Consider the following 26,254-nt stretch of genomic DNA (forward strand, 5'->3'; position numbering starts at 1 on the left):
CTGGCCTGGATCAGTGGGTTAAGGATCTGGCGTTGCCGTGAGCTGTGGTGTAGATTGCAGACTCAGCTCTGGTCCCATGTTGCTGTGGCTGTGGTGTAGGACGGCAGCTGTAGTTCTGATTTGACCCCTAGCCTGGGACATTCCATATACCAAGAGTGCAGCCCTAAAAAAATGAAAAAACAAAACAAAACAAAAAACAAAAAACAAAAAAAAAGGAAAAAGGACTGAAAATGTGTGCTTAGAATGCAATCACCTACTTGGCCTGGTCAATGTGAGTCCTCTATGACACGGATATTCTTGGGGACTTGCTTTCTTCCTGAGAACCGAGACTTACTTTCCTCACAACTTTGCCAAGTGGAAGCCATTGTTTGTGAAGTTCAAATTCATAGGGTAGAGAAAACCTCAAGTAATTTGTTCTTTCATTCATTCATTCACTCATTCACTCATATATGAAGACATGTAAGACTTCATGTATGGCACTGTGGGGATATAAAGAAAAGGAGATACATTTGTTTTCTCAAGAAGCTAACAATTTGCAGAGTTATCCCAGAAAAGGAGGCACCTAGAACTTGGATGGGATGTACTTCTTGCCATTGGATCACAGTGTCAAGGTTGGAAGACCCCCTTAAAAATGAATCTCCTTCTAGACACCTTGGTCCTTCCCTTATAGCCACCAAGAAACAGAATCTTTTTCATTCATAGGGTCCTGGAGTACACCCAAGGTCATACACACTTTATCACACAGGGTGTCACCACCTCACCTCACTGCTGTGGCCCTTCTGGGGTAAAGGATCCACTACTTCCTTCATCTTTTCTCTGCGGGCCGAGTTCTGTTCATGGGAATGGTACCCTCTAAGCCTCTGGCCAGCTATTTAGAATGGAAATGAGGCCATTTTCAACCTTATGGTACAGAAAGGCTCTATTTCCTCTGCCAATGTCCTTTCTTACCTCCTATAGAAAATACTTATTGAATAGTTACTGCTTGCCAAGCCCTATGTTAGGTGTCTCGCTTACACAGAGTAAGCGAGACACTGTGATAACTGCCTCACAGAGTGTATAGTTTAAAGGTGATGAAAGATAATAAGATGGGCATTAACAATAAAGATGAACAGGGTGTAACCCCCCCTCGCTCAGATGTTAAGGCTCAGCAGATGCTTCCTGCAAGGAGTCAGATCTAGGCTGTGATAGGTTCAGAACGGTTCCCTCTCTGTGTCATGTGTCCAGGATCCTTGACGTTGGGCTTTGTCACAGGACTTGCTCAGTCAATGGAATGTTAGTGGACATGAATTAATTGAAAGATTAAAATGCACGTCCCCAAACAGACTTGCTTTCCTATGCTTCTGTCACCCACATGAGAAGAACATGTACCATCACTCCTGTGGGGTAGTGTGGGGTGATCACGTGGCCAACCTACAGGCCTGCAGCTTGAAGCTGAGTCTCCCAGCTGTGCCATTTCCATCAGCCGATCCCCCGAGAGGTGTGCGTGGGCCTGGAGGAGATAAACAGCTGTATAGCCTGCCTACAGCCTGAAGCAGACTTCCCCCTTGACCCACGAACAGCTGATTAGGGCCAGAGCCTGGACTACCAGCAAGTTCTAGAAACTGAAATAGGGCTACAGCAGAAGGAGTAATATTGGCAAAAATAAAGGCATTTATATTTTCCCTTTTTTTTTTTGCTTTTTAGGGTCACACTGCGGCATACGGAAGCTCCCAGACTAGGGGCCGAATCAGAGCAAGAGCTGCCAGCTTACACCACAGCTCTGGCAGCTTGGGATCCAAGCCACCTACACCACAGCTCATGGCAACACTGGATCCTTAACCCACTGAGCAAGGCCAGGGATTGAACTGCATCCTCATGGATATTAGTCTAGGTTCGTAACCCACTGAGCCACAGTGGGAACTCCGGCATTTATACTTTCATCTGAAAGCAATGGGATGCCATTTCAAGGCTGTAAGTAGGAGTGCAATGTCATCAGCTTTGGTCTTAGAAGCATCACTCCGGCTCCACGGTGGAGAACGGAGTAGAAAGCATCACCCTTGAAGACAGACAGACATGTTGCACAGCTGGGGCAGAAGCCCAGCGGGAAATGATGGCAGCCTGGACTAGGGCGGTGGCAAGGGGGATGACAAGAATGAGAGGGCTGGAGGAGTCCACGTTGACTGCCCACCAGGCATTTAGACCCAGCATCTCTCATTTAGAATTTCCCCTTGGAAGAAGGGAGAATGTGACACAGGAACAATCATGGATGTGCCCACTGCCTTCTGAGGACAAGGGCGCTCACAGACTTCCATTGATGGGCTGGGACAAAGCAGACAAACAAACAGGATCCTCCTCCTGAACTGCATGCTGCAGACGCCTCCCCCTACGATCAGCACATGCTCCAAACTCAGCCGAAACGCCGCTTCCTCTCTGAAGCCTTCTCTGGCACCCACCCACCCACCCACCCCCAAGAGACATCTAACGCCTCCCTCTAGGATCCCGCCACAGCGTTGACGCTCATTATGCGGCCGGAACCGTCCCAGGTGCACGAGCGGTACTCTGGCATCAGCCCTTGCCAGGCCAGCTGTAACAGAGGGCTGGGGGCTTGGTTTTTCACGTCCCTCGCGTGGGAAACCCCAGGACGCCTCACCTCATGTGCCTGAAGTGAGACAGGATGAGGAGGAGCTGCGCGAGACGCCGGTGCTGCTGCTGCAGAGTCAGGCCCGCTTTGGCCATCAGGTGGATCAAGGTGTCTGTGATCTTGTCCAGGACACGGTGGATATGGTCCTTCTCTTCCAGAGACTTCAGGGTGCTGGACAGAAACGTGTACACTCCTGAATGTGCAGAGAGAGAGCGTGAGAAAGCGAGAGACTCCAAGGGGAGCCGGTGCAGGGGGCTGGGCACGTGGGCGGGACGGGACCCCGGGCAGTGCCCCGCCCCCGCCCCGCGCAGCCAATGGGGAGCGTCCTGATCTTTTCGGTCCAGGCCTCCAGGCAAGCTTCCGTGTGCATCTGGTGTAAGAGAGCACACACGTTGGAGAAAGGCACGTGGCCGCCTGTGCGTGAGCCAGTTCCCAGGATTTGTCATCGAGATGCCCCAGAAAGGCACTGCTCGCCTTGGAGCCCTAAAGGCTACCTCAGCCACCTCTCCGCCAACAGGCCTGTCACAGACACTCACTGTTCTGTTAATGCGATGACAGCTCCATGAAGGAGGCCCTATTGTTCCTTTTCCCGTGAAGAGAGAGCAGCACTAACTGCTGACAGGTCCTGCTGCTGACTCAGAATCCAATCCTTACAATGGAGACGCTCAGGAGAGCTGGGACCCTCTTGGGGACACGCACAGAGAGAGGAAAAGCGATTCGCTCCGTGATTGGCAGGTAATTTTTCTGGCTAGGACTTAATTTGCTGTTAACACTTCAGGTCACGTTTGGGGCCTTGGCACTTTTCATCCTCAGCTGAAAGGCTGATGACGGGAGGCCAGAGAGGACTCTGGGAACTGCTGCTTCTCCCCGCCAGGCATGTTGTGTTTTTTTTTCCCCCCTCTTGCCTTTCTTCTGGTAATAAACCCTGCTCTCAGGGCCCAGGAAGACTCAAGACTGAAACCAGACAGTCAGGTCACTCTATTCTTGTGGGCAGTATTAGCCCCGACCTAGACAATCAGAGCTTTTCTGGGCTTGTGTAAGAAGGTTGTGAGAGAAATTCTTTCCTCCAGGGTGGAGGTGCTGGGAGGATGAGCCTATGGGGCTGGTAAGTGCCATCTTCCCAGTGCACGGGGCTCCCACCCACAGGCTGGAGCCAAGGACACTAGCAGCGGGGATGGTTACATGACGGGGGTGGGGGGTGGAGGGGATGGGGAGGAAGCAGGGAGGAAGGGACAGAAACCCTTGGTCAACTCATAGAGACCTGGCTCTTACTTTACCCATTTGACCTTGCAGCTTCCATGGCATCCTTTTTTTTTTTTTTTTTTTTTTGAACCTCCATGGCATATGGAGGTTCCCAGGCTAGGGGTCTAATTGGAGCTGTAGCTGCTGGCCTACACCACAGCCAAAGCCATGCCAGATCTGAGCCATGTCTGTGACCTACACAACAGTTCACAGCAACACGGGGTCCTTAATCCACTCTGCGAGGCCAGGGATCGAACCCATGTCCTCAAGGATACCAGTCGGGTTCATTCCCACTGAGCCATGACGGAAACTCCTTTAGCATCCTTTCTAACACATGAATCCACAAGTCCCCTTCTTGCTTAAGATAGTATGAGTTGGGGTTCTGTTACCTGCAACTGAAAGAATCCTGACTAAATTATTAGCTCAGCCCAAGGAGCAGAGGAATGTGAGTGATAAAGAAGTATTCAAAGTGGAGCTCCTGTTGTGGCACAGTGGAAACGAATCCAACTAGGAACCATGAGGTTGCAGGTTCAATCCCTGACCTTGCTCAGTGGGTGAAGGATCCCACGTTGCCATGAGCTGTGGTGTAGGTCGCAGACACGGCTCGGATCCCATGTTGCTGTGGCTCTGGCATAGGCCAGCAGCAACAGCTCTGATTAGACTCCAGACCCCTGGCCTGGGAACCTCCATATGCCGCGAGTATGGCCCTAAAAAGCATTTAAAAAAAAAAAAAAAAAGAAGAAGAAGAAATATTCAAAGCAAAAGCAGGGGAAGATGGAGCAGTCTTGTCTTGGGATGACAGTGATATATATTCTATCAAAGAAATGCTGGAGAAATCAGCTCGTCCTGCCCAAGCACAGGATCTTGCAGGGAGCAGATGACAAAGTGTTTTTCTCTAGATGTCCATCCAAACAGCAACAGTTTGTTTGGTCTTACTGGCTCACTGCCCCACCCCCATAATTATTTCTTCTCCTCCCCTCCCCCCATCCTCACAGGTCTTTTCAAATGAAAGGTTCCCAAGTTTATAAATCCTGGACTTTGTGCTGGTAACACAGTGATGAGTTACTGCTCTCACAGCAGCCTGCAGGATGGGAATGGGGAAAGCACCCACGCAGAGGAACTCGGAGTAAACACAGTTGTAACTGCCCAGAATGGAAAATGGCTAATATTTAAAATAAGTACAACAACAACAAAAGCAGAATGGTTAAGCTCTGGGCTCACAGGCAGTAGCGCAGAGTGATGTCAGCTTTGGTACCCAGAGGCACATTGATCCAAAGCGAACGGAGCACAGAATGAGTAAGCAGGGGACAGGTGGTGGGATCCGAAAGAAATCGCTGGATAACGCAGGTTCCATGCAGGCTTTTCTATGCAGAGGAAGACCGTCGGTTTGAAAACTGGGCAAATGTCTAGCGGCCTTAGAGTTGGCCTGGAGGTAACCGGGGGCAGGGAGGGTGGGCGCCAGTGGGCTGGGGATCAGGGGCCGCCTGGGCTGAGCCCTGTGGCCTGCCCTCTACGTCATCACACACGCTGTAGCCTCGTGTCTCTCAGCGGCCCTGCATCTGGCTGGATATCCTGGGAACCTGCCCAGGCCACAGAGCTGAGTTCATCCAACTTGGATGATGCATTTTCTACCAATTTCCTTTTCTGTTACCACCCAGGATGCTGGCCTTGTTCACCAATAATCCTGTTCTGGTGCAAGGAAACCACAGAACCGAGGAGCAAACAGCCTGCACGGCACTGCTTCGGGAAGGGACACTTGAGCAGCACCTGCTCCTCCTGCCGGTGTCCACAGGGTCACGGACATCCAGAAGGCTGGTGATGCCCCCACCCCACCACCTGCCCATCCCCGATCTTTTCCACAGAGGTTGTGTGTGTGGGGGGCACTTTTCCCTTGGTCCCCGGATTGTCCTCCCTCCCACAGCTTCCTCCCTTCAGCGCCCTCTCATTGAGAACCTACTGTGTGCCTGCCCCACGTTCTGACAGACGGATTTCAAGCCGCATTTTCTTTTAAGTGTTCATGTCTCTAGAGCAGATACTGCCTGCAGAGAAAGGATTTTTTTAACACTGACTCTTGGGACGCCAGCCATGCTCAGAACAAGCCTGTTTTTCTAGTCCTGTTTTGGCACCAATACAGCTTATCATCTCATCCTTGTCAGCAGATGCTTCCTTGCTGTGCAAATATCCTTAGAAATAAATATACAGTCCCATTGAAATGCCAATAATTGACAACAGCAGCCGTCATCCTTTTGGGCTTTTCTGGCGAAACGTGGTCCATATCAGTTGCCTGTTGCCCCGAAAGGGGCCCGTGGAGAACAACAACAGAAACCCGGATTCCCAGGATGCTTCAGGTGCTCTGGCAAGAGCAAAACAGGGCTTCTGGTAATTTCCATATCCCAGGTGGTCCCTGCCACCCTGGACAGCTGCGCCACTGTTCCCAGCCGCACAGAGCTGGTGATCGGACAGTGCCAGCCTTCAGAAAGAGTCTTACAACAAGGCGAGCTTTTGCAAGTCCCCAGGCTACTCCAAATCCCAAAGACGGGGGAAAAAAACAATCTGTATGTCATTAGCCAGTCTCGAAGCGTGGTTGGCAGAGCGTCTACGTATTCCCAATCTCACAGGCAACACGGGGAGTTTTAGGAAGAGACTGCGGGGAGAGCTGGTGGTCGAAGGGAATGGGGAGCAGAACCGTGTGGACGTCCTGTAGGGAAGAGATCTCAGTTCAGCTTTTCTCCCTCTCTAGCTGTCGCTGACTCTTGGCTCAGCTCTCTCCTCTTCTCTCTCTCTGCTTGGACATACTCTCTTCTTTCCTCCTTTTTGCTCTCCATCCCCCAGAACACCCTCTTCGTCCCTCATGATTTGTCCAGATACTAGAATCTTCTGGAAGCTGGAAGAAGGCAGGTATGGAGACTGCAGTGCACACATGCACCTGACTGCATGGAGAGGAAGCACTAGCACAACCAGGGCCCCGCGTGCCCTGCCACTGACCTCCACTAGGGGGCACATCTAACTGATCCCAGAGAGGTGAGGAAGGCAGAGGCATGTGGGATGCTTGAGGACAAATTCTTCCAGCAAGGCCACTTTTTTTTTTTTTTCTTTTCCAAAAGGAAGAATGTGACAGTGGACTCTTGGGAGAGTCCTTCAGTCTACAGTGGCTTGACCCAAAAAGCAAAGGGAATAATTCAAAGGAAAGAGATATCAAAGAAAACTCTTCAAACCCCCTAGCTGCTGAGGGGTCTAGGCCAGAAAGCTGCCAGTCAGCTGGAATAAAAAGAAACTTCTTTTTGATCAGACTCATGGAGGACCCAGTGATTAACTGGCAGGTCAGCCTTTTAGGTTCGCCTCCACAACCCAAGAGCAGGTGTGCTCATAACCTTCAAGGCTGACAGTTTCCTGAGCACCACACTTGCTGCAGGCTTCACCTCTGACTGTCGATCCTCTGGTACCTGGGTAGAGGGGTGTGGGTTGGACAACACGGAGTTGCTGGAGCTGCTCAGTGGGAAGGGCTGTGCTGGAAATCCTACACTGTGCAGGACACGCCCAAATAATGAGAGATTTTTTTCTTGAGTGTTTTACTGAACTAATCCTACAACAGATTAAAAATTGCAAGGCTGCAGTTCCCGTCGTGGCGCAGTGGAAACGAATCTGACTAGGAACCATGAAGTTGTGGGTTCGATCCCTGGCTTTGCTCAGTAGGTTAAGGATCCGGTGTTGCTGTGAGCTGTGATGTAGGTTGCAGACGCAGCTTGGATCTGGCATTGCTGTGGCTGTGGGTACTGCCAAAGCAACACAACTGGTTGCAAATATACAGAAGAGATGTAAGACTCTTCTAAACAAACTGAGAATCGACTATTATCAAATAACAGTCATCAGTGAAATACTGTGCTGTTGCCGAGCGTGGGTTTTGATATGACTTTGTAGCATGAGAAGAATTCCACCTCGTGAAAGTACCTATAATGTTATGTTGAGGCTCTTGTCTTTCTGTCACAGGTCTCCCACACGCTTCTCCATCACCTTTTATCTGTGTTACTGTTTCTTCTTCCAACCCAACATCTCTCTTCCATTGCTTATCCGAAGGATATGGTCTCTTAAACGCTAGGGACTGCACATTCCCTTGAATGTACCGGGCTTTTAAGAAAGGATTGTGTGTTTCTATTGACTTCAACATTTCCTTGACCTATTTTGAGGGAGTTACTTTGACAACATACAGTAAATTCCAACTCATTTGCAAAATGATCTCACTTCCTTAATTTTTGTTTGGGGCTTTTTTGTGTTTCTTTGTTTGTTTCTGCTTTCATGGTCTTTGGTTTTTCTTGGCATCTTATTACTAAATCACCTTAGTTTCTTTTTATCATATAGAAACTAGTTTTAATTAGGTTTTTAAAGTTGTCCGTACGCAAGCGTCCACCTCTACCTCTGCTTTTTTCATATGCCTGCATTTCTTGTATAGGATGGCTTCTGATCATCTTATAACCTAACATTCACTGTAAATACATTATAATACACTATGAATACATGATACTGCTTTATCGTGTTTTCTGCTATAGTCGAGCCTGGGTATCTGCATTGAAAGATGTAGCATTTTATTTTAAATGAGTTCAATATTATTCCTCCTATATGACAGGTACAAAATTATATGAAATTACATTTTTAAAAAACTTTATCTATGGATAAACTGTTACCTATTTCATTTCAGAGCAGTCAAAGGGATATGCATGTTTTATTAGTTTTGGTATTGGTATGGCAGTTCTAAGAGATTTTTCTCCAAGGTCTGTGATCCCCAAACATGGCTGTTTCTCAGAATCGCCTATGGAGTTTTCCAGGAAAACTCCACCCAAACTCACGTTCCACCCAAATCTGCTGACTGAAAGCTGAGGGTGGAGTTCTTGTGTCTGTGTTTCTTTTTTTTCTTTTTTTTTTTTTTTTTTTTGTCTTTTGTCTTTTGTTGTTGTTGTTGCTGCTATTTCTTGGGCCGCTCCCGCAGCATATGGAAGTTCCCGGGCTAGGGGTCGAATCGGAGCTGCAGCCACCGGCCTACGCCAGAGCCACAGCAACGCGGAATCCGAGCCGCGTCTGTGACCTACACCACAGCTCACGGCAACGCCGGATCGTTAACCCACCGAGCAAGGGCAGGGACCGAACCCGCAACCTCATGGTTCCTAGTCGGATTCGTTAACCACTGCGCCACGGGAACTCCTGTGTTTCTTAAAAACTCCCCGTTGATGAGTCTCACGCACAGCTAGGATTAAGAGATCACATCATTACCGTAATTTCCTCCTTTGTGGCTACTCAAATGTAAGCTCTTGAAAACCTGGACTGCATCTTTGGTGAAAAGTGCCTTAACACGAAGCTGAAACTACTCTGAGACTGTCTCCTTACATCTCTTCACCACCTTGTGGTCCTCCACGCTTCCTTCCCCTTTCTGGCTGGGCTGGTTAGAGTGGAGATAACTCTTAGGAAGTCATCCAATAACTACTGCAGAGTCCTCATCAGCCTGGTCCCTGAATGACCGCATGGATGAGGGCTCTGACCCAGCATTGTTTTTTGTTTTGTTTTGTTTTCTTTTTCTTTTTAGGGCTGCACCTGTGGCGTATGGAAGTTCCCAGGCTAGGGGTCAAATTGAAGCTACAGCCACCAGCCTATGCCACAGCAATGTGGGATCTGAGCCACGTCTGAGCCCTACACCACAGCTCACAGCAATGCCAGATCCCCAACCCACTGAGTGAGGCCAGGGATTGAACCCCTGTCCTCATGGGTACTAGTTGGATTTGTTTCTGATGAGCCACAACAGGAATTCCCTAACCCATGTTGTTAAGTAAACAAGAAATAAATATGTGGGAGCCATTATACACTTTGGAGCCTATCTGTTATAGGCGTCCTTCTCTAATGCAGGGTGATAAATATCTTATGACTTATTAATGGCATAAATGAATAAATTTGTATAAGGACAGACAAAATCAGAGGGATGCTTTTTATACCTTCATTTGTTGCCCTTTTCCACATTTCTAAGGCCTTAGGTTGCCTACTTAGAAATTATTTCTTTTCCCAAATGACAGTGTGGCCACATTTTGGTATAGAAAGCATTTTCCAGATTCTAGAACCACTTCATCATCCCCTGTCATGCTAACCACTCATTCTGAATGCTACATACTTCATAGCAACCAATAAGTTCAAAGAATCAAGAGGTAAGCCCAAGATAGCAGAACATTTAGTTATAATCCAAAGATGTAGCTCCCAACATTAAGGTTTAAAAGAGACTGCTCTAGTTCAGGCAGGAACTGACTTCTCATTTCATGAATTGAACAAAAAGAATATTGCTTTGAGCGATATCTGTCCACATGTAGGAAACTTCCACCCTTCTACCAATGTGTGATTATTTACCTGAAAGGTAAAGAGCTTGTCCATAACCCAATCCTTGAACCAGTGTTTACTGCTACACTTGCCTTTGTAAGATCCTGCACTCATCCAAGTCCTCTCCTAAGTGGTCTCAGAGTGAGAGGGATTACAGCAAAGATAAATCTTCTTGCCATGACACATGGGGGGGGGGTCACGTGGTCCTGTTATTTTGGCATCACTATATACCCACGAGTGCCCTCCTGGCAAAGATGACTATGAATTCATCCTCAAATGATGCAGGGACATTTATCCACTTAGTAAGATCTAATAGATATTCTAGAAGGTGAATATGTGGTATATCAATGCATCAAACTGACTCAAAAGACACATCTCAATGATTTCAAAGGGTGAAACTGATGAACTGATTCCAATTGACCTGAGAAGAAATCTCAAATACGCACTTTAAAGAAAAATAAGTTAAGTGGCAGCCATGTGTCTGACTTTTACGCATGAAATCACCTTCTTTACTTTTTGAACTAAATAGTATCCTAGCCTTATACCTTTTAGGATGAAGTTGTTAGCAATCTCTACTTTGCTTAGGAGCCTTCTTTTTGTTAATTATGGTCTATAACACATTAGGAAACAGCCAGGGTTCCGATTTTCCTATTCCCCAGTCAATTACCACCTTTCTGAGGTCAAGAAGAAGACATCCTGAGGAGAGACTTATAGGAAAAGGTGCAGCCCATCTGCTACAAAGGGGTTTCTTCACAAGGTTCCATGTGGAACTTCTAGTCCAGGTGACCTGGCCAGGTCTCAGTAGAGAAAGGCAGGTTAAAACCATCCATATGAATTTGTTTCCCTGCATCTCACCTTTTTCTAGCCTGGCATTTCAAGGACATCAGAACAACACCACAGAGCAGGAAGTGGTTCTATACACGTTGCGGCAGATTTATTTTCCAAAATGACCACAGCAGTATCTCCCATCTCCAACCTTCATCTCTGCAACATGGTCTTGGCACTCTTCCCATGGAGATGGGTGACTTACGGCCCTCCCCAGAGTCTGGGTGGACCCATGACTTGCTTATAATCAGTAGAATGGGATAGAGGTGATGGCGGCTGGCTTCTAATGTACGACACACCTGTAATACGAGGCCATGTAACTTCTGCTGGTCCTTTTGGAGCCTTTACTACCTTCTAAGAGGTACACTGCACCAGGCTGTGAAGAAGCCAAGACCACATGGCCAGAGCACAGATAAGCATCCTGGCTGACAGCTCCAGCTGATGTCTCAGCCAACAGCCAGCCTCAATTGCCAGTATGTGAATAAAGACCTTTATGATGTCTCTGGCCCATGACCATTAGATGAATCCTAGTTGATGAGCTTCACCATCTGAGACCCCAGAGACGGTGGAGAAGAACCAGTCCATTCCCTCTGTGCTCTATTCAAATCCATGACTAAGAGAATCCAATTTTTTTTCTTTCTTTTAGCCATCAAGTTTTGGAGTAATTTAAAACATAGCAGCAGTAAGCAGAGCACACCTGGATATCTGCACCAGACATTCAGGAGAGAAGATGATCCAGAACAGGCGAATCTGAGATAGACGCTCTGGTACATCATGAGATGAACTAACATGTGAATACTTCCTGTTCCACGTTATGAATCCTAGTGCCTTCCACTGGCTTGGCCTGGCCCTGACCTTCACTCTTGTCAGTATAAGGATAAGGGCTTGAGCTTATCCAAAAATGTTCATAGGAGGCCTTCATCCCTAACAATTGCTGCAACTGATCATCAAAATATATGGATCTGCCCCTCACTGGCAACCCCAAAAAACCTGCCCTCTCCTTTCTCATCAGAGAATACAATATTTGAATTCTCCACTGCACAATCCTTATTGAGTGCTGGTTGTGAGAAACAGACTCTGCAGAGATTTGCCTAGAGGAGAATTTTTAGGTTGAACAACGAGTCTGTTTTATTTTTATTAAAAGCCTGTAAACTTTATAATGGAATGTGTTCTCTTTGCTTTGGCCCAGCCAAGGAAATTGAAAGCCAAATTTGTGGCCCACTCCTAGGAACTGTACAGATGGACTACTGTGTGCTAATCAGACTCCTGGATTTATTATTTTCTTCACATTATTTCCTCTTTTTTCAGATTGTGTCAACTACTGCCTTACTCCCTGTGCATCACATGAAATTTAGTAAACCATTTCAAATCCTCTGTGGAATAAGTGATATATAAATAAAATAATGAACAAGGCACGCTTCCCTCCTCTGCCAAATCAATAAACAGGGTAGTGTGAGTACAAATGTTTGTAAAACATCATTAAACATTCATCTGACTTAATGGAAAAGTGCAGAAAAAAATGACATATGATCTAAGAATAATACATAGTCAGTTGAAATGCACAGGTGCACTTCATCCTGAGCTGAATAGCACCGTTTAAAAGCCCCGTGATGATCAGCTTTGGTCACTGTGAAGGCACACTTGCTTGGTTCTGGTTTGCATGTTTATCTCCAGAGCCACAACTATTCAGATATAATTTCCCCCCACACCTTTTTTTTCCTAGAGAGAGAATCAGAATGGCAAAATGGCCGATAGCTTTCACTGATTATTTTGAAAAAGATAATTAGTGTCCAAAATTACTATTTCAGAGAGATAAGTGGGCATGTAGATGATACCTATTCTTTAGCTATATCAGTTCCATCACTTCAAGTAGATGAAAATTGTGTTGAAAAAGTGTCACATGACTGTGACAGGTTTATCTCCTTTCTCCATAATAGAGCCTTGCAAAAGGGCATATTACATTGCAAAAAGGTGACTCATAATTCCAGAATTACAGATTTAATTTAAGTTCCATGGTTTTCAAACCATTTTGAGAATCAAAATCCTTTTTTTAAAAAGTGAATCTCAGGTGAAACTTTCACAGATAAATTGGGTGAAGTCAAACTTCTCTGATTAAAGAAGGAGAAAGGGGGACTTCTCCTGTGGTACAGCAGGTTAAGGATCTGGTGTTGCCACTGTAGTGGCTTGGGCCACTGCTGTGGAACAGGTTTGATCCCTGACCTGGGAGCTTTCACATGCCAAGAGTGAGTCAAAAAAAAAAAAAAAAAAAAGAAAAAAAAGAAAGAGAAAGGGGTAGAGATAGACTGGAGCCTGCTCACTCAGCCTTTCCCTCTCTGCCTAAGTCCCCAGCCTCTGGTGATCAGAGGTCCTAGCAGAAGGTTTAAAAACCCCTGAGCTCAGGAGAATGAAAAGACAAGCCACAGACTGAGAGATAATATTTGCCAAAGACACATCTGGTAAAGGACTCTTATGCAAAATATACCAAGAACTTAAACCTCAATGATAAGAAAACCAATGACCCAAGGGGCAAAAGACCTGAGCAGATGCCTCACCAAAGAAAAGAGACAGATGGAAAACAAGCATAGAAAAAGATGCCTCACATCATACGTCATTTGCGATAACTAGAACAGCAAGGAGATACCACATCTATTAGAAGGGCCAAATCTAAGCCACTGGCAACAGCAAATGCTGGTGAGGATATGGAGCAGCAGGAACTCTCACTCACTGCGGGTAGAAACAAGAAATGGCGCAGTCACTCTGGAAGCCAGTTCGGCAGACTTTTACAAAACTAAACATACTCTTTCTATATAAGCCAGCAATCATGCTTTCTGGTGTTTATCCAAGTGAGTTGCACATTTATGTCTACGCAAAAACTTGCACACAGCTATTTACAGCCCCGTAATTCATAACTGCTGAAACTTGGGTGCACAATGTCCTATAGCAGGTGAAAGAATAAACTGTGGTACATCCAGACAACGGAATATTATATTATTCAGCGCTAAAAAGAAATGAGCTATCAAGCCATCAAAAGACATGGAAGAAGCTTAAATGCATATTACTGAGTGAAAGAAGTCAATCTGAAAAGGCTACATAATGTATGATTCCAAAGACACGGCATTCTAGAAAAGACAGAACTAAGATCAGCAAAACAAATAAGCAAAGATAAGCAAAAAAGATCCGTGGTTCTCAGGGGTTAGGGAGAAGGGTGGGATGAATTGGCAGAGCACCGAGGATGTTTAGGGCAGAACGTCCTAAGTGTCCTGAATATCATACGGAGTGGAAACTGCTCAGTTCAATACTAAATTGATGGGGGTACATGTCATTTTGCATTTTTCAAAACCCATAGAACAGAAAACACCCAGAGCAGCCTCTAATGTAAATTATGAACTTGATGTGATAACGAACTTACAAGGAAACATAAGCTCATTGGCTGTAACAAATGTGCCTCTTTAGTGGGGGATCTGGATGGTGGGGGAGGCTGGAGCCGAGGGAGGGAGGAGGAGGTACGTAGGAAATCTCTTGTTCTTTTCCCTCAGCTTTCCCTCTAAACATAGCCTATAAATAAATGAATACATTTTAACGTTAAAAAAAAAAATACACCCTACTTATCCCGCTCCTGCTTTACTTGTTGGAAAACAGAGGCTCAGAGAGGTTAAGGAGCTGGGGTAGTGGATGCCCTTGCTGGGAGGGTTTTCAGACAGAAAAGCAAGACTGGACTTGCCTGAGGTCACCCTGTGGGTAAATAAATGGCAGAGTTGGAACTAGCACCCAAACAGGCCTCACTCCTGGCCCAGTGCTCCAAGGCTACACCAAGAATTTCCCAACTTCAAGGTCTGTGAGAAACTAGAAATGACTGCCAATGGCCTCGCCTCCAGAGATATTTGAGAAAACTCATAATTTTCCTGGAATGACTTAGGAGCACTCCAGCTTTTCCAAACATGGTGCGAGATGGTGCCGAGAGAGGAAGAGGTGCCGGGGGACAAAGGCATCTTCTAAGGGTCTCTTTAGTTAAGAATGTTTACCAAAATGTTAACGGTGGTGACTTTTGTGTGGCAAAATCATGATTACTTGGGAGATTATTTTTTTGTGTGGCTTTTCTGTGTTTTCCAAGTTCTCTGCCTTGAGCCTTTCATAATCTGGTGGAAGAAAATGCTATGTAAAATACAAAATCAGAGACCCTTTCATTTCCATTATTTCATGAGCTTTGTCAATATCTTGACTGAAGAAAGGGACACGGAGCTGGTGAATGGATATTCCAAGGAATGAGGTGCTTGCTGCAGGGATATTACCGAATACTAGTTTCATAACATTGCTATCATCCCCAAGGCTGTTTCACATTTCTGTAACTCTTCAAGACTTGTTGTTTCGGCCGAAAATAAACTAACAAATTTGTAACTAAAGCTTCTGAGAACAATTCTCGTAGAAATACCTCTGACATCAATAATCTGAGGTATGCATCTCAGTACAAGAAAAGATCAGTTTCAAAGACTGGCAATCCATTGTCCCCCAAGGCCTGGCAGGTTGGGATGCACAGAAAGCAGAGCATTAAGGTTCGACTGGAGGTGCTGAATGTTTGGCTTTCACTGAATGTGAAGGTGATGTTATCTCAGTCAAAGAGTAACAGCCGCTCTACCAAGAGTAAGGGCAGAGGCTTCACCGTCCAGATGAACATGAATGTTAGGTTCTGGGTTTAATTCATCAGTATCGTTGCTGCCAATTTCAAAGAATAAATGAACTGCTCCTGCCAGGGACCGCTCCTGGCAGTCATGCTGAGCCATCCTCTGAGATGTCTACGTTTCCAACTGGACCATGCAGCCCTGTGTTGCAAGAATCTAGAGACTAGATTGCACTTGATCCTTGGGATTCAGGAGATCCTTCGGGGCACTGCAGACCAGCAGCTTGTTGATCACCAGGGAAGGGCACGGCGCGAGCAGTGGCGGGGGGTCACATGCCGAGCTGCTCTTCCAAACCCACAAGTGACTAGGAAAGGTCATGTCCATCACACAAAGCCCCAGAACCCAGAGCAAAGGAAATCACCGGGGGAGCCAGGTCATCCTTCCTGAGAGGAGTTTTTAAAGAGAAGGTCACTTTCAGCCATTCAACCTCTTGTCTTTTGTTTTGTCACTATCTCTTAATAAAAACGGTGGCAGAGGGACCAAAGGCAGAAGGTAAGACACTACACGCCGACCCTTTGTGTATCCTGACTACTTGGAATAAGAGCAGCTCGCCGGCCTAGTGTCTGTGCCAGTCATAAAGCTTACAATTTATGTAACAAACTCCTATATAGATAATAAACTACAACCATATCCTCTCAAATGATAGTTTGCTCAAAAGGAGTGAGCTTGGGAGGTTTGTAATATGATGTTTATAATATGTCCTATGTAGAAATTCCCACCTGGGGGTCTTTCCTAGCTGAGGGCAGGAGCTGGGGGGGGTCTGCTGTCCTGCTCCCCTCCGCCCCTCCCACCCCCCACCTTCACATTGCATGATAAGTTACACAGTTATGAAAGCTTTATCTAAAGCTTTCTGGGGCAGAAGGCACTATGTATCAAGAAACTTAAGGATATTTATATCCTTTCACCCAGAAAATCCACTTCAAGAAACGTATCCAAAGTAATGATCCAAAGTGGGCAAAAGACGGTTATAAGAATGCAAAAGAAATGTTTCTATAATAACGAAAACGATAAATCACTTGTGTTTAACAATTTCAGATTCATTAAATAAATGAATGCATTTATTATATCTTCATGAATGACAGTGGCAGCCATTTAAAAGATCCTTTCTAAAGAGTCCATATGTGTGATTCTAATTAAGATGCATACATGTAAATACGAATGTGTACACACGTAGTGTGAAAAGAAAATAGCTCCTAACACGGATTAAGTGTTGGCCTAAAAGAGGCATTGTATTGTAAAAGCTAATCGTATCAACACAATTATGGACCAGGAAACAGGTACGCAAAGGGTTTAAGTAACTCGTTCAAAGTCATACTTCTAACAAGCAGCTGAAAGGGGAATTGAACCTGGAGCTAGAATCCCTGGCTCTTACCCACAACCCGATATTGCAAAAAGATACACCAAAATGTTCACATGGTTGACTGACCTCAGGCTGTTATTTCCCTAATAATGTATGTTGTATTTTCAAATTATCTAAATTTAATATGTCAATTTTTTTGTAATCACAACTTCTTTAAAAAGAATAATTATTTTTTAAATTTTATTTTTTGACCGTGCCCTCAGGACATGGAAGTTCCCAGGCCATGGATCGAATCTGAGCCACAACAGTGACCTATGCCACAACTGTGGCACTGTCAGATCTTTGATCCACTATGCCACAGAACGTCAATAATTTTTTTTATATCTGTTTTTATCTTCAGACCATGAGGTCCTTCAGGTAGAAACTGTCATACAAATCACTGCTACTACAATCACTATTGGTTTGATCCCAGAGTCAGGGAGCTCCCTAGGGTCCAGGGAGAGTCTGTGGGGCTCACGTTATATAAACCAGTACGTAGGAACTACTCTTATCACTCATTTTACAGAAGAGGCAACTAGAGGCAGCTTTTTCTTTCCACACAATGCTTGGAAAAGCAGTAAAAACCCTCAGTAAATGGTAGTTAAGCTAACATATATTAGCTTATAAATCCATGGCTCTCACTCAGTTCAGCGGGGGATACTGCTATCTTTCTAATATGCCAGAAGAAAAACAAAACATAAAAAGTAGATATAAAGTAGAAACTCAGAGAAAATAGGAGTTCCCTGACGGCAAAGCAGGTTAAGGATTGAGCGCTTTCACTGCTGTGGCTTGGGTCACTGCTATGGTGTGGGTTCAATCCCTGCCCCGGGAGCTTCTGCATGCTGTGGGCATGGCCCCAAAAATGTGAAGAGAAAGAAAATCAAAATTCAGAGAAAATAGAACTAAGGCAACTCAATCCACCTCAGCTTACAAAAATAATGGCACACCCCCAGGGGAAGATGCTGAAGGAGAATGAGACAGATGCAGTGCTCAAGGACAAGGACCCTTATGGAGTTTCCATCATGGCTCAGTGGTTAACGAATCCGACTAGGAACCATGAGGTTTCGGGTTTGATCCCTGCCCTTGCTCAGTGGGTTAAGGATCCTGCATTGCCATGACCTGTGGTGTAGGTCGCAGACACGGCTCGGATGTGGCGTTGCTGTGGCTGTGGCTGTGGCTGGCAACTACAGCTCCAATTCAACCCCTAGCCTGGGACCCTCCATATGCCGCAGGAGCGGCCCTAGAAAAGGCAAAAAGACAAAAAACAAAACAAAACAAAACAAAAAGGACAAGGACCCTTAGGAAAGGCAGGGACATGGTTTTTCCATCTTTCTTTTAACCCAAGAGAAGCAATGAGATGTAGCTGGGGGTCCAGGCAAGAGAGGCAAAGCCCAGAGGCAGGTTTTCCAACAAAGTTTAGGGATGTTGGGTGTAGACTGAAAATTTTACAATCTGACAGTCTGCTGACATGTTTCAGGAAGCATACGTGTTCCATTACGGCTTTTACTTGTTCACAAAGTATCATGTGAAGAAAGAAAAACTCATTAAAAAACAGTATTTTACTTCATTTCTGAGCTCAAGAACTCAGTGAGATTTTGCTGCTGTTTTTTCATGGTTTTCAAGCATGTTCAAGTGTCAACACGCTTTTAGATTTACAGGTCAGCACGCCAGGCCTGAGGGCAGACAGAGGGCATCTATGGGCCTTCCAAATATAGGGCCTGAGAGCCACTCTGGTTCCTTGATTGGAACAGGGAGATTCTGACACCAAAACCTCAGTACGATATTAGATCCCCTAATATGTTCCCTCTAAAAAACCAATAGCAGTAATCCTGATATCGGCTCATGGTTTTAAGCTACCTTGTTACATCCTCACAAACCTATAGAGTCAAGAGGACTGTTCAGGGTTATTATTTCTTTTTTCTTTTTTTTTTTTTTTTTTTTTTTTGTCTTTTTGCTATTTCTTGGGCCGCTCCCGCGGCATATGGAGGTTCCCAGGCTAGGGGTCGAATCGGAGCTGCAGCCACCGGCCTACGCCAGAGCCACAGCAACGCGGGATCCGAGCCGTGTCTGCAACCTACACCACAGCTCACGGCAACGCCGGATCGTCAACCCACTGAGCAAGGGCAGGGACCGAACCCGCAACCTCATGGTTCCTAGTCGGATTCGTTAACCACTGCGCCACGACGGGAACTCCAGGGTTATTATTTCTACTCGATAGTTGAGGAAACCTGTGAAAAGAGGTCCAGTGACTTGGTGAGACTCTCAGTGTTGGTGTAAAGGCGAAGCCAGAACGTCCCCCTTTGCCTTTCTTGTGACTTCAGCCAAGTTTAACTCAGCCGGAGCACCCGTGCTCCCGGAAGGACCCTGTTTGTCTCTGCAACACTCGGCACCTCCCTTCATCGCTGCCCTTATCTCATGACATTGAAATGACACGTTCATTGTCTCTGCCCCCGTCAACCCAGTGTGTGAAAGACAGGTCTCCATCGCCTGTCCCCAGGGCCAGCAGTGTCCCCCCACAGGCTACAGAATGGTCAGTTTTGTAACATACTTGAGAACTAGTTTAACCTAGCTGAGGTTTCACCTACAGCAGTAGTTTTCAAAATAGGTTCCACCAATCTTAAAAAAAAAAAAAAAAAAAAAAAAAAATGAACTTATTTGCAGAACAGAAACAGACTCACAAACTTTGAAAACAAGCTTATAGTTACCAAAGGGGCCAGGTGGGGGTGGGGATGGACTGGGGGTGTGTGACGGGCTCAGGCACACTGAGATCTATGGAATGACTGGCCAATGGGGACCTGCTCTCTAGCACAGAGAACTCTACCCCATATTCTGTGATGGCCTCTGTGGGAGAAGAATCGGAAAGAGAATGGATGTGTGTACACGTAAAACTGAATCACTCTGTCGTACAGCAGAGATGATCACAGCCTTGGAAACCAACTAGACGTCAACAAAACTTGAAAAAAATGAAAAACAAACGAGGTTCCGCGTACTCCTGAGAATTAAAGGGGGCTTCTCAGAGGTCCTTAAACTGTCTCTTAGTCTTTAAGATTGTGTGTTTTTCACCGTAACGATATTTTTAGTTTAGCAAATCTTTTTTTGTTGTTTTTTTGCCATTTCTTGGGCGGCTCCCGAGGCATATGGAGGTTCCCAGGCTAGGGGTCGAATTGGAGCTGTAGCCACCGGCCTACGCCAGAGCCACAGCAACACGGGATCCCAGCCGTGCCTGCAACCTACACCACAGCTCATGGCAACACTGGATCCTTAACCCACTGAGCAAGGCCAGGGATTGAACCCGCAACCTCATGGTTCTTAGTTGAATTCGTTAACCACTGCGCCATGACGGGAACTCCCGTAACGATATTTTTAAAAACATCAAGGCATTAATTTCAGAAGGTTCTGCATCAGTTAATTCAACGGTTCTCACTCCTAGTGAAACTGAAGTTTTGGTGGGGGTTTTAAACAAATACCCACAATCACAATTCTAATTATATCAGAATCTCTGGGGGCGAGTCCTGTCGTGAGAATTTTTTTTCAAAGATCCCTGGAGGTTGGACATGTGTGGAGAGTGGAGATGCACCCATCTCCAAAATCCCTATCAGCTCTGTTTCCTAAGTTGCACATTTTTCACCTGTGTTTATGACTGTCCCAAGTCTAACAGTCATATATATTTTTAAATTTTTTTTCTTTCTTTTTTTTTTTTTTTTTTAATGGCTGCACCTGCAGCAAATGGAAGTTCCCAGGTTAGGGGTCTAATCAGAGCTGCAGCCACAGCAACACCGGATCCCAGCCGCATCTACGACCTACGCCACAGCTTGCAGCAACACTGGATCCTTAACCCACTGACCCCTGACCGAGACCAGGGATCGAACCTACGTCCTCATGGACACTGTGTTGGGAGCCACAGTGGGAACTCCCTAGCAGTTATATCTTAAGTGTCTCAGAAAAATAAACACAGAACAGAAGGAAACCAAATATATAAATGATGTGTTCTTGCCAAAGCGAGATGATGTCACAGGGAGCTGAAAAGCTTTCTCCATCCTTCTGAACACAGGCAAGTGGGGAGAGAACCACATTCTCCCAGAGGCTTGGTGGACTGGCTCACAGAGGTCTGCCCCGCTCGCTGCAAACAGCTCGGCTCGGTCTCTGCCAAAGCATCTTATCAGTCTGCCCTTCGGTTTGTATTTAATTTGCGAATTTGTTTTGGGTTTGTATGTATGCAAGGGCTATGAACACAGACTTTATACTCATCCATTTACATAATAAGTATGGTTATTCACATTAAAGAACGTTATAATACAAAGAACAGTTTAAGTCAGTACTGGGGGAGTCTGTGACTTTTTTTTTTTTTTTAAATGGGCCCATACGTTATTCAAATTTAAGAATGTGGACTTAGGTAATTTCTGGACCCTGGAGACTGTGGGTTAAAACGGTGGTTGAATCAAGGATCTGAGAGAGAGCTGACCCCCAGGAGGGAGCTCCCGGAAGCGTCAGAAATGAGCAGCTGTTCCTCCCTCTGAGGCTCTGAATATGAATGGAGAATTCTGCTCCTAATACCAGGAAGATTGCAATGACTTCTAGTCTCGCAGTGGCGCCTGCCGTGGCCCCATCCAGTTTGCTGATGATTCCTAAGCCTTTCCCAGGTTACAGGCACTCTGTTGGTTTCCTCCCTTACTTAGAAGCTCCAAGATGTCTCTGCATGAAGACACAGGACCCCCTCCAACCTGTCTGGGGCCTGAGACTGTCCCACTCACGAGAAGGACATCTTTGTCGTGAGAATGCCATTTTTTAATACATTTTTAAAAATTAATTAATTCTTTGGCGCCCACACCATGCAGAAACTCTGGGGCCAGGGATTGAACCCATTGTGAGAGAAGCGATCCATGCCATAGCAGTGACAAGGCTGGATCCTTAACCTGCTGAGCCACCAGGGAACTCCAAGAACACAAATTTTAAAATGCCAAATGGCCTGGCCTGGCTGAAATCCAGCTTCAGAATTTCCAGGCAGGAGGAGTTCCCTTCATGGCTCAGCAGTTAATGAACCCGACTAGGATCCATGAAGATGTGGGTTCGATCCCTGGCCTCGCTCAGCAGGTTAAGGATCTGGTGTTGCCATGAGCTGTGGTGTAGGTTGCAGATTTGGCTTGGATCCCGAGTTGCTGTGGTTGTGGTGTAGGCCGGGAGCTACAGCTCCAATTTGACCCCTAGTCTAGGAATCTCCATATACCGTGGGTGCAGCCCTAAAAAGCAAAAAAAAAAAAAAAAACAAAACAAAACAAGAAGAATTTCCAGGCAGGAAGTTGTTGACCTTCTGCTGAGAACATGGTCGTTTCTTTCACAGAGACAAAAGCCAGGGTTTTTGTATTTGGAGAGTCTATAAACTGACGTTTGGGTGCACCTATCATGTGCCAGGCACTAGGTGGTTGTTGTTTTAATAGTCACGACAATCCCATGGGTTAGTTTTTTGTTTTTGTTTTTGTTTTTTCCATTTAGGACCATGCTCATGGCATATGGAAGTTCCCAGGCTAGGGGTCGAATTAGAGCTGCAGCTGAAGCCTTCACCACAGCCATGGCAACCCATGCCACAGCTTGTGGCAACACCGGATCCTTAACCCACTGAGAGAGGCCAGAGATCAAACCTCCATCCTCATGGATATTATGTCTGGTTCTTAACCCACTGAGCCACAACTTGAACTCCGAAGCTTAGGTAGTATTATGTCCATTTTACACATGAGGCTTGGGGAAGTGTCTTATCAAAGGGCATCCATCAACCCCCAACTGAGTCACAGAGTTGCTTCTCTGGAATGCCTGGCCTTTCAAAACAAAGCCCCTGGCGCACAAGTGTTCAAGGAATTAACAGAGGCCATGAGGCCCGTTTAGGGCCACGTAAGAAGGGGGCAACAAGAAGAGGCTCCAAGAGTTGGGTCGACTACTGAAGAATCCATCAGCCAGAGACAAGACAATGCACCACCAAAGAACCATCAAATGCCATTTGTCTCCGTAAATCTCAGTGAGCAGGCTCCCTGGAGAGGAAGTCCAGCAGGACAAAGGACTCCAGAGTGCATACAATCAAATCAAACCCTCTCTGTTGGGGCAGCAACCAGCATACCTGACGATGTGTCTATCTCGGAGTCCAAGACTTGTTCCTATCAGAATCCTTCTACTGTTAAGAATTAATGGCCCTTATTGCTTACAGTCCATGTTTTTCAAATGTTCTTTCATCTAAATATAGGGACTGTGAATCATTGTCTTACTCCTCCACTTAAAAATATCAATGCTCTAAATAATTGTCTAATAATTAACGGAGAGAGTGCAAAGAATTCAGCCCTGGAGAGAGGAAATGTTTTCGTTGAGGAGAGCTGGTTATAATTGATCCTGATTATAAATGCTTCTCGGACCAGAGGGCAGCCTCTGGTGAACACAAGAAGGAAACGGATGTCATCGGCTTCAGATGTTTCATCAAGGCACCAAGGTAACGAGATGTGCTGTATCAACAGAGCAGAACTAAACGACAGATGAGAGCTGGCATCGTTTGGATGTTTAGGTTGAATGTACATGTGCCTGTATGACATTCCACGGGCTTTTTTTTTTCTTTCATTGAACACCAGGATACAGGCATTAGAGCCGATGCCATACATTCTCCCTTCCTGGTATTCTCCTCTCCTTCAACTTTCCACCTTGGGTTGTTTTTAAGTCTCTTCCCCTGTGGGCTTGGCTCTTCACTGCTCTTTATTACTCCATCAGTTGAAAGAAAAACGTTGTCTGAAGATCGGTTTGGGATGAACAGGTGATCAAGGGTTCGGCATCTCTACAGCAAAAGACTTTCCAGGAGTAACAGACAGGCCCGCCAAAGGTAACACGGGGATCTAGCAGGCACCGAGCTGGAGTAACTAGAGTTAGTCTGGGTCAAGAGAGGGAAAAGGATCTACGGTAACACGGAGGGCAGAGGAGCTGGAGTCAGGGGTCTGACAGGCTCTCCAGGGAGCCAGCGGATAAAGTGACCAGGGAGCCAAATGTGTGAAGTGCTTTAGAATTTAGAGGAATACAATGAATTGTGGTCAGAAAGAAGTTCCGAAAATGGGGAGAAATAATTACGAATCTGCACTCGAAGGCCAAACCCAACATGCATTAGAGACTGCATAGTAAGCTTGGACTTGTGAAGTTTTCCCTAAAAGGCCGAGGTTCTGAATGGGAATGGATTCAGAGGGCTTACTGAGGATCACAGGTGTGGGAGCGGGGAGCAGAAGCAGCCGAGTCAACCGATGCTGAATGAGGACACAGCTGAGTCTCCACTAAGGTCAGTCAGAATGAAGATTCAAATAACAATCAATTATTATCCATGAGATAAATCTTCCTCTAATATTACTCTAAACACAATTACATAGCACCATTAACAAAGCCTCGGGAGAACAGTAACAATCTATTGTTGTCATTACCCCTGCGTCCTTGCATATTTTTTTTAAGCCTCTCGGGAGGGAGGCCTTAAGCTAAAAGCACTTAATTATATTGAAAAAAGGAATGAACTGACTCTGTTTATGCCAGATTCTCATGCGTGAGGATGACAGCTGCTGCTGACTGAAGACCTACTGTGTTCCATGAAGGGCATTAGACACTGGATACATCATTTTCCCTTCATCTCACAATAACCCAAGGAGATGGGCATTCTTTTTTCTCACAGAATAACTTGACATTATCTATAGGACACTGAAAAGGATGATATGTTTCACCACAGTAGGAAGAGCAAAGGGAAAACGGGGACTTTCTAGGTCCTTCTGGTCATGTCCAGCAAATTAGGGTCTGTGAAATGAGAGAAGGGTATAATACTTGTTGCCAGTTCACCGGTTGTGAGCAATACAAAATAATAACAATAGTTATAGGGAAATTAGGATATACATGCATAAAGTACCCACCCAAGGTAAAGTGAAAAACTGAAAAAAACAAAATCAAAGGACCATGGCGTTCATTGTCATACATCTGGCACAAAGTTTAGAGCTGGGAATTCCATAAAGGATGAGTTACGGAGTAAATGAAGGAAATTATTGAATCAGTGAATGAAATCAATCAACCAACTGACCAAATGCTAGATTATAGGAGGTACGGTTCTAAGAACTCAAAGAATCAAGAGAAGAAAGGCTTGTTATGGACTTGGGTTGTAGCTAGATTTCCTGAGTAAGGTGAGATCTGAACTGGGCTTGAAGAATTCAAAATACTAGAATTAGAATGAAGAACTGAAGTCCCATTGGGTAGAAAGAATATTGTAAACGGGCATAGCACCTCCTTCCTTGTCCCGCTCTAAAGCTCCAGCTCCATTCTCCTCTCCCACTGCTGCTTCCTCACAGCCCTCTGCCCTGAGTTCATCTGCTCTGTTCTCATTTGCCCAACTTGAACTCTGTCCAGCTAGTTCTCAGAATGCCCTGAAGCTCACATTGATTTGGCTAAAGCATCTCTGGATTAACCAGGAACGTCTCTGTCCTTCGGTGGGGGTGGAAAAACAAACAGTGTTTGTCCTATGGATGAGTTGAAGCTTCTGCAAGCAGAGTAATAAATTTTTCTATTGCAGAGATCATGATGCCTATCTCCCACTTCCAAACAGCAGTGAAAAGAGCTTCCCCTGGAGATTCTGGGATTTGGGAGACCTTCTCAAGTCTTCCATCAAGGCTAACAGGTCTTCACAACAACCTTTCAACTCCCCTCGTGCCTCTGCCCCAACATCAAGGCCAATGTAAACACACCCTTCTCAGACTGTGGGGATGGAGCTCAACACAAAACCCAAGGTTTCTCCATACTTTGAGATCTTATTGCCCAGGGATCAGAAAAGCATCTTTGAGCTCGGGTTTCCTGAATCATTTCTAGCTTGGCTTCTGTCAGAGATTCCCGGAGTTAGAGTCATTTTGTAATTTATCCCATGACAGGTGAAGAGCTGCCCCTGACCGGAGCCATGAATTGGTTGGGTTATTACAAAAGTCCATACCTCCAGTTGTGGGGTAAAAAAACTGTTGATCGTGGTGTCCCCCATGTGGCATATGATCCCTTTTTAACTCCAAAAAAGGCTCCGAGTACCACACCACTGTGTTTCAGAGTCAGGTCCTTTCTGATTCTGTATTTCAGGAACAATATGAGACACCAGGAGCTGTGCTCAGCAGCCGGTCTGCTTTTCCAACACATAGCTCGCTTTTGGAGTGGAAAGAGTGATTTCATTTTCCCCAG

At 45.7% G+C, this 26,254-nt stretch overlaps 1 protein-coding gene and 1 long non-coding RNA gene across 28 annotated transcripts in view; one reads left to right on the forward strand and one right to left on the reverse strand.

Moving 5' to 3' along the window:
- Positions 1-26,254, reverse strand: part of ESR1 (estrogen receptor 1) — a 384,969-nt gene that overhangs the window by 6,399 nt on the left and 352,316 nt on the right. For 26 of the 27 annotated variants that reach the window (XR_014836701.1, XR_014836687.1, XR_014836707.1 and 23 more), the window contains 1 exon segment: positions 2,630-2,813. Coding sequence is in view for 23 of the 27 variants with exons in the window: in XM_085010425.1 (XP_084866551.1) it covers positions 2,630-2,813 (184 nt within the window). In the remaining 4 variants the exon portion in view is untranslated. 27 annotated transcript variants of the gene reach the window in all.
- On the forward strand, positions 1,390-12,408 carry LOC146405933 (uncharacterized). Its single transcript, XR_014844558.1, has 2 exons — positions 1,390-3,355; positions 11,682-12,408. It is a non-coding gene; the product is annotated as an uncharacterized LOC146405933 (long non-coding RNA).

The sequence above is a fragment of the Sus scrofa genome, chromosome 1 (assembly GCF_054392235.1).
Source record: "Sus scrofa isolate SSC_HxYL_T2T_F1_AM1 chromosome 1, Sscrofa_HxYL_maternal_Yorkshire_Landrace_v2.0, whole genome shotgun sequence".
In the NCBI taxonomy this organism is placed as follows: Eukaryota; Metazoa; Chordata; class Mammalia; order Artiodactyla; family Suidae; genus Sus; species Sus scrofa.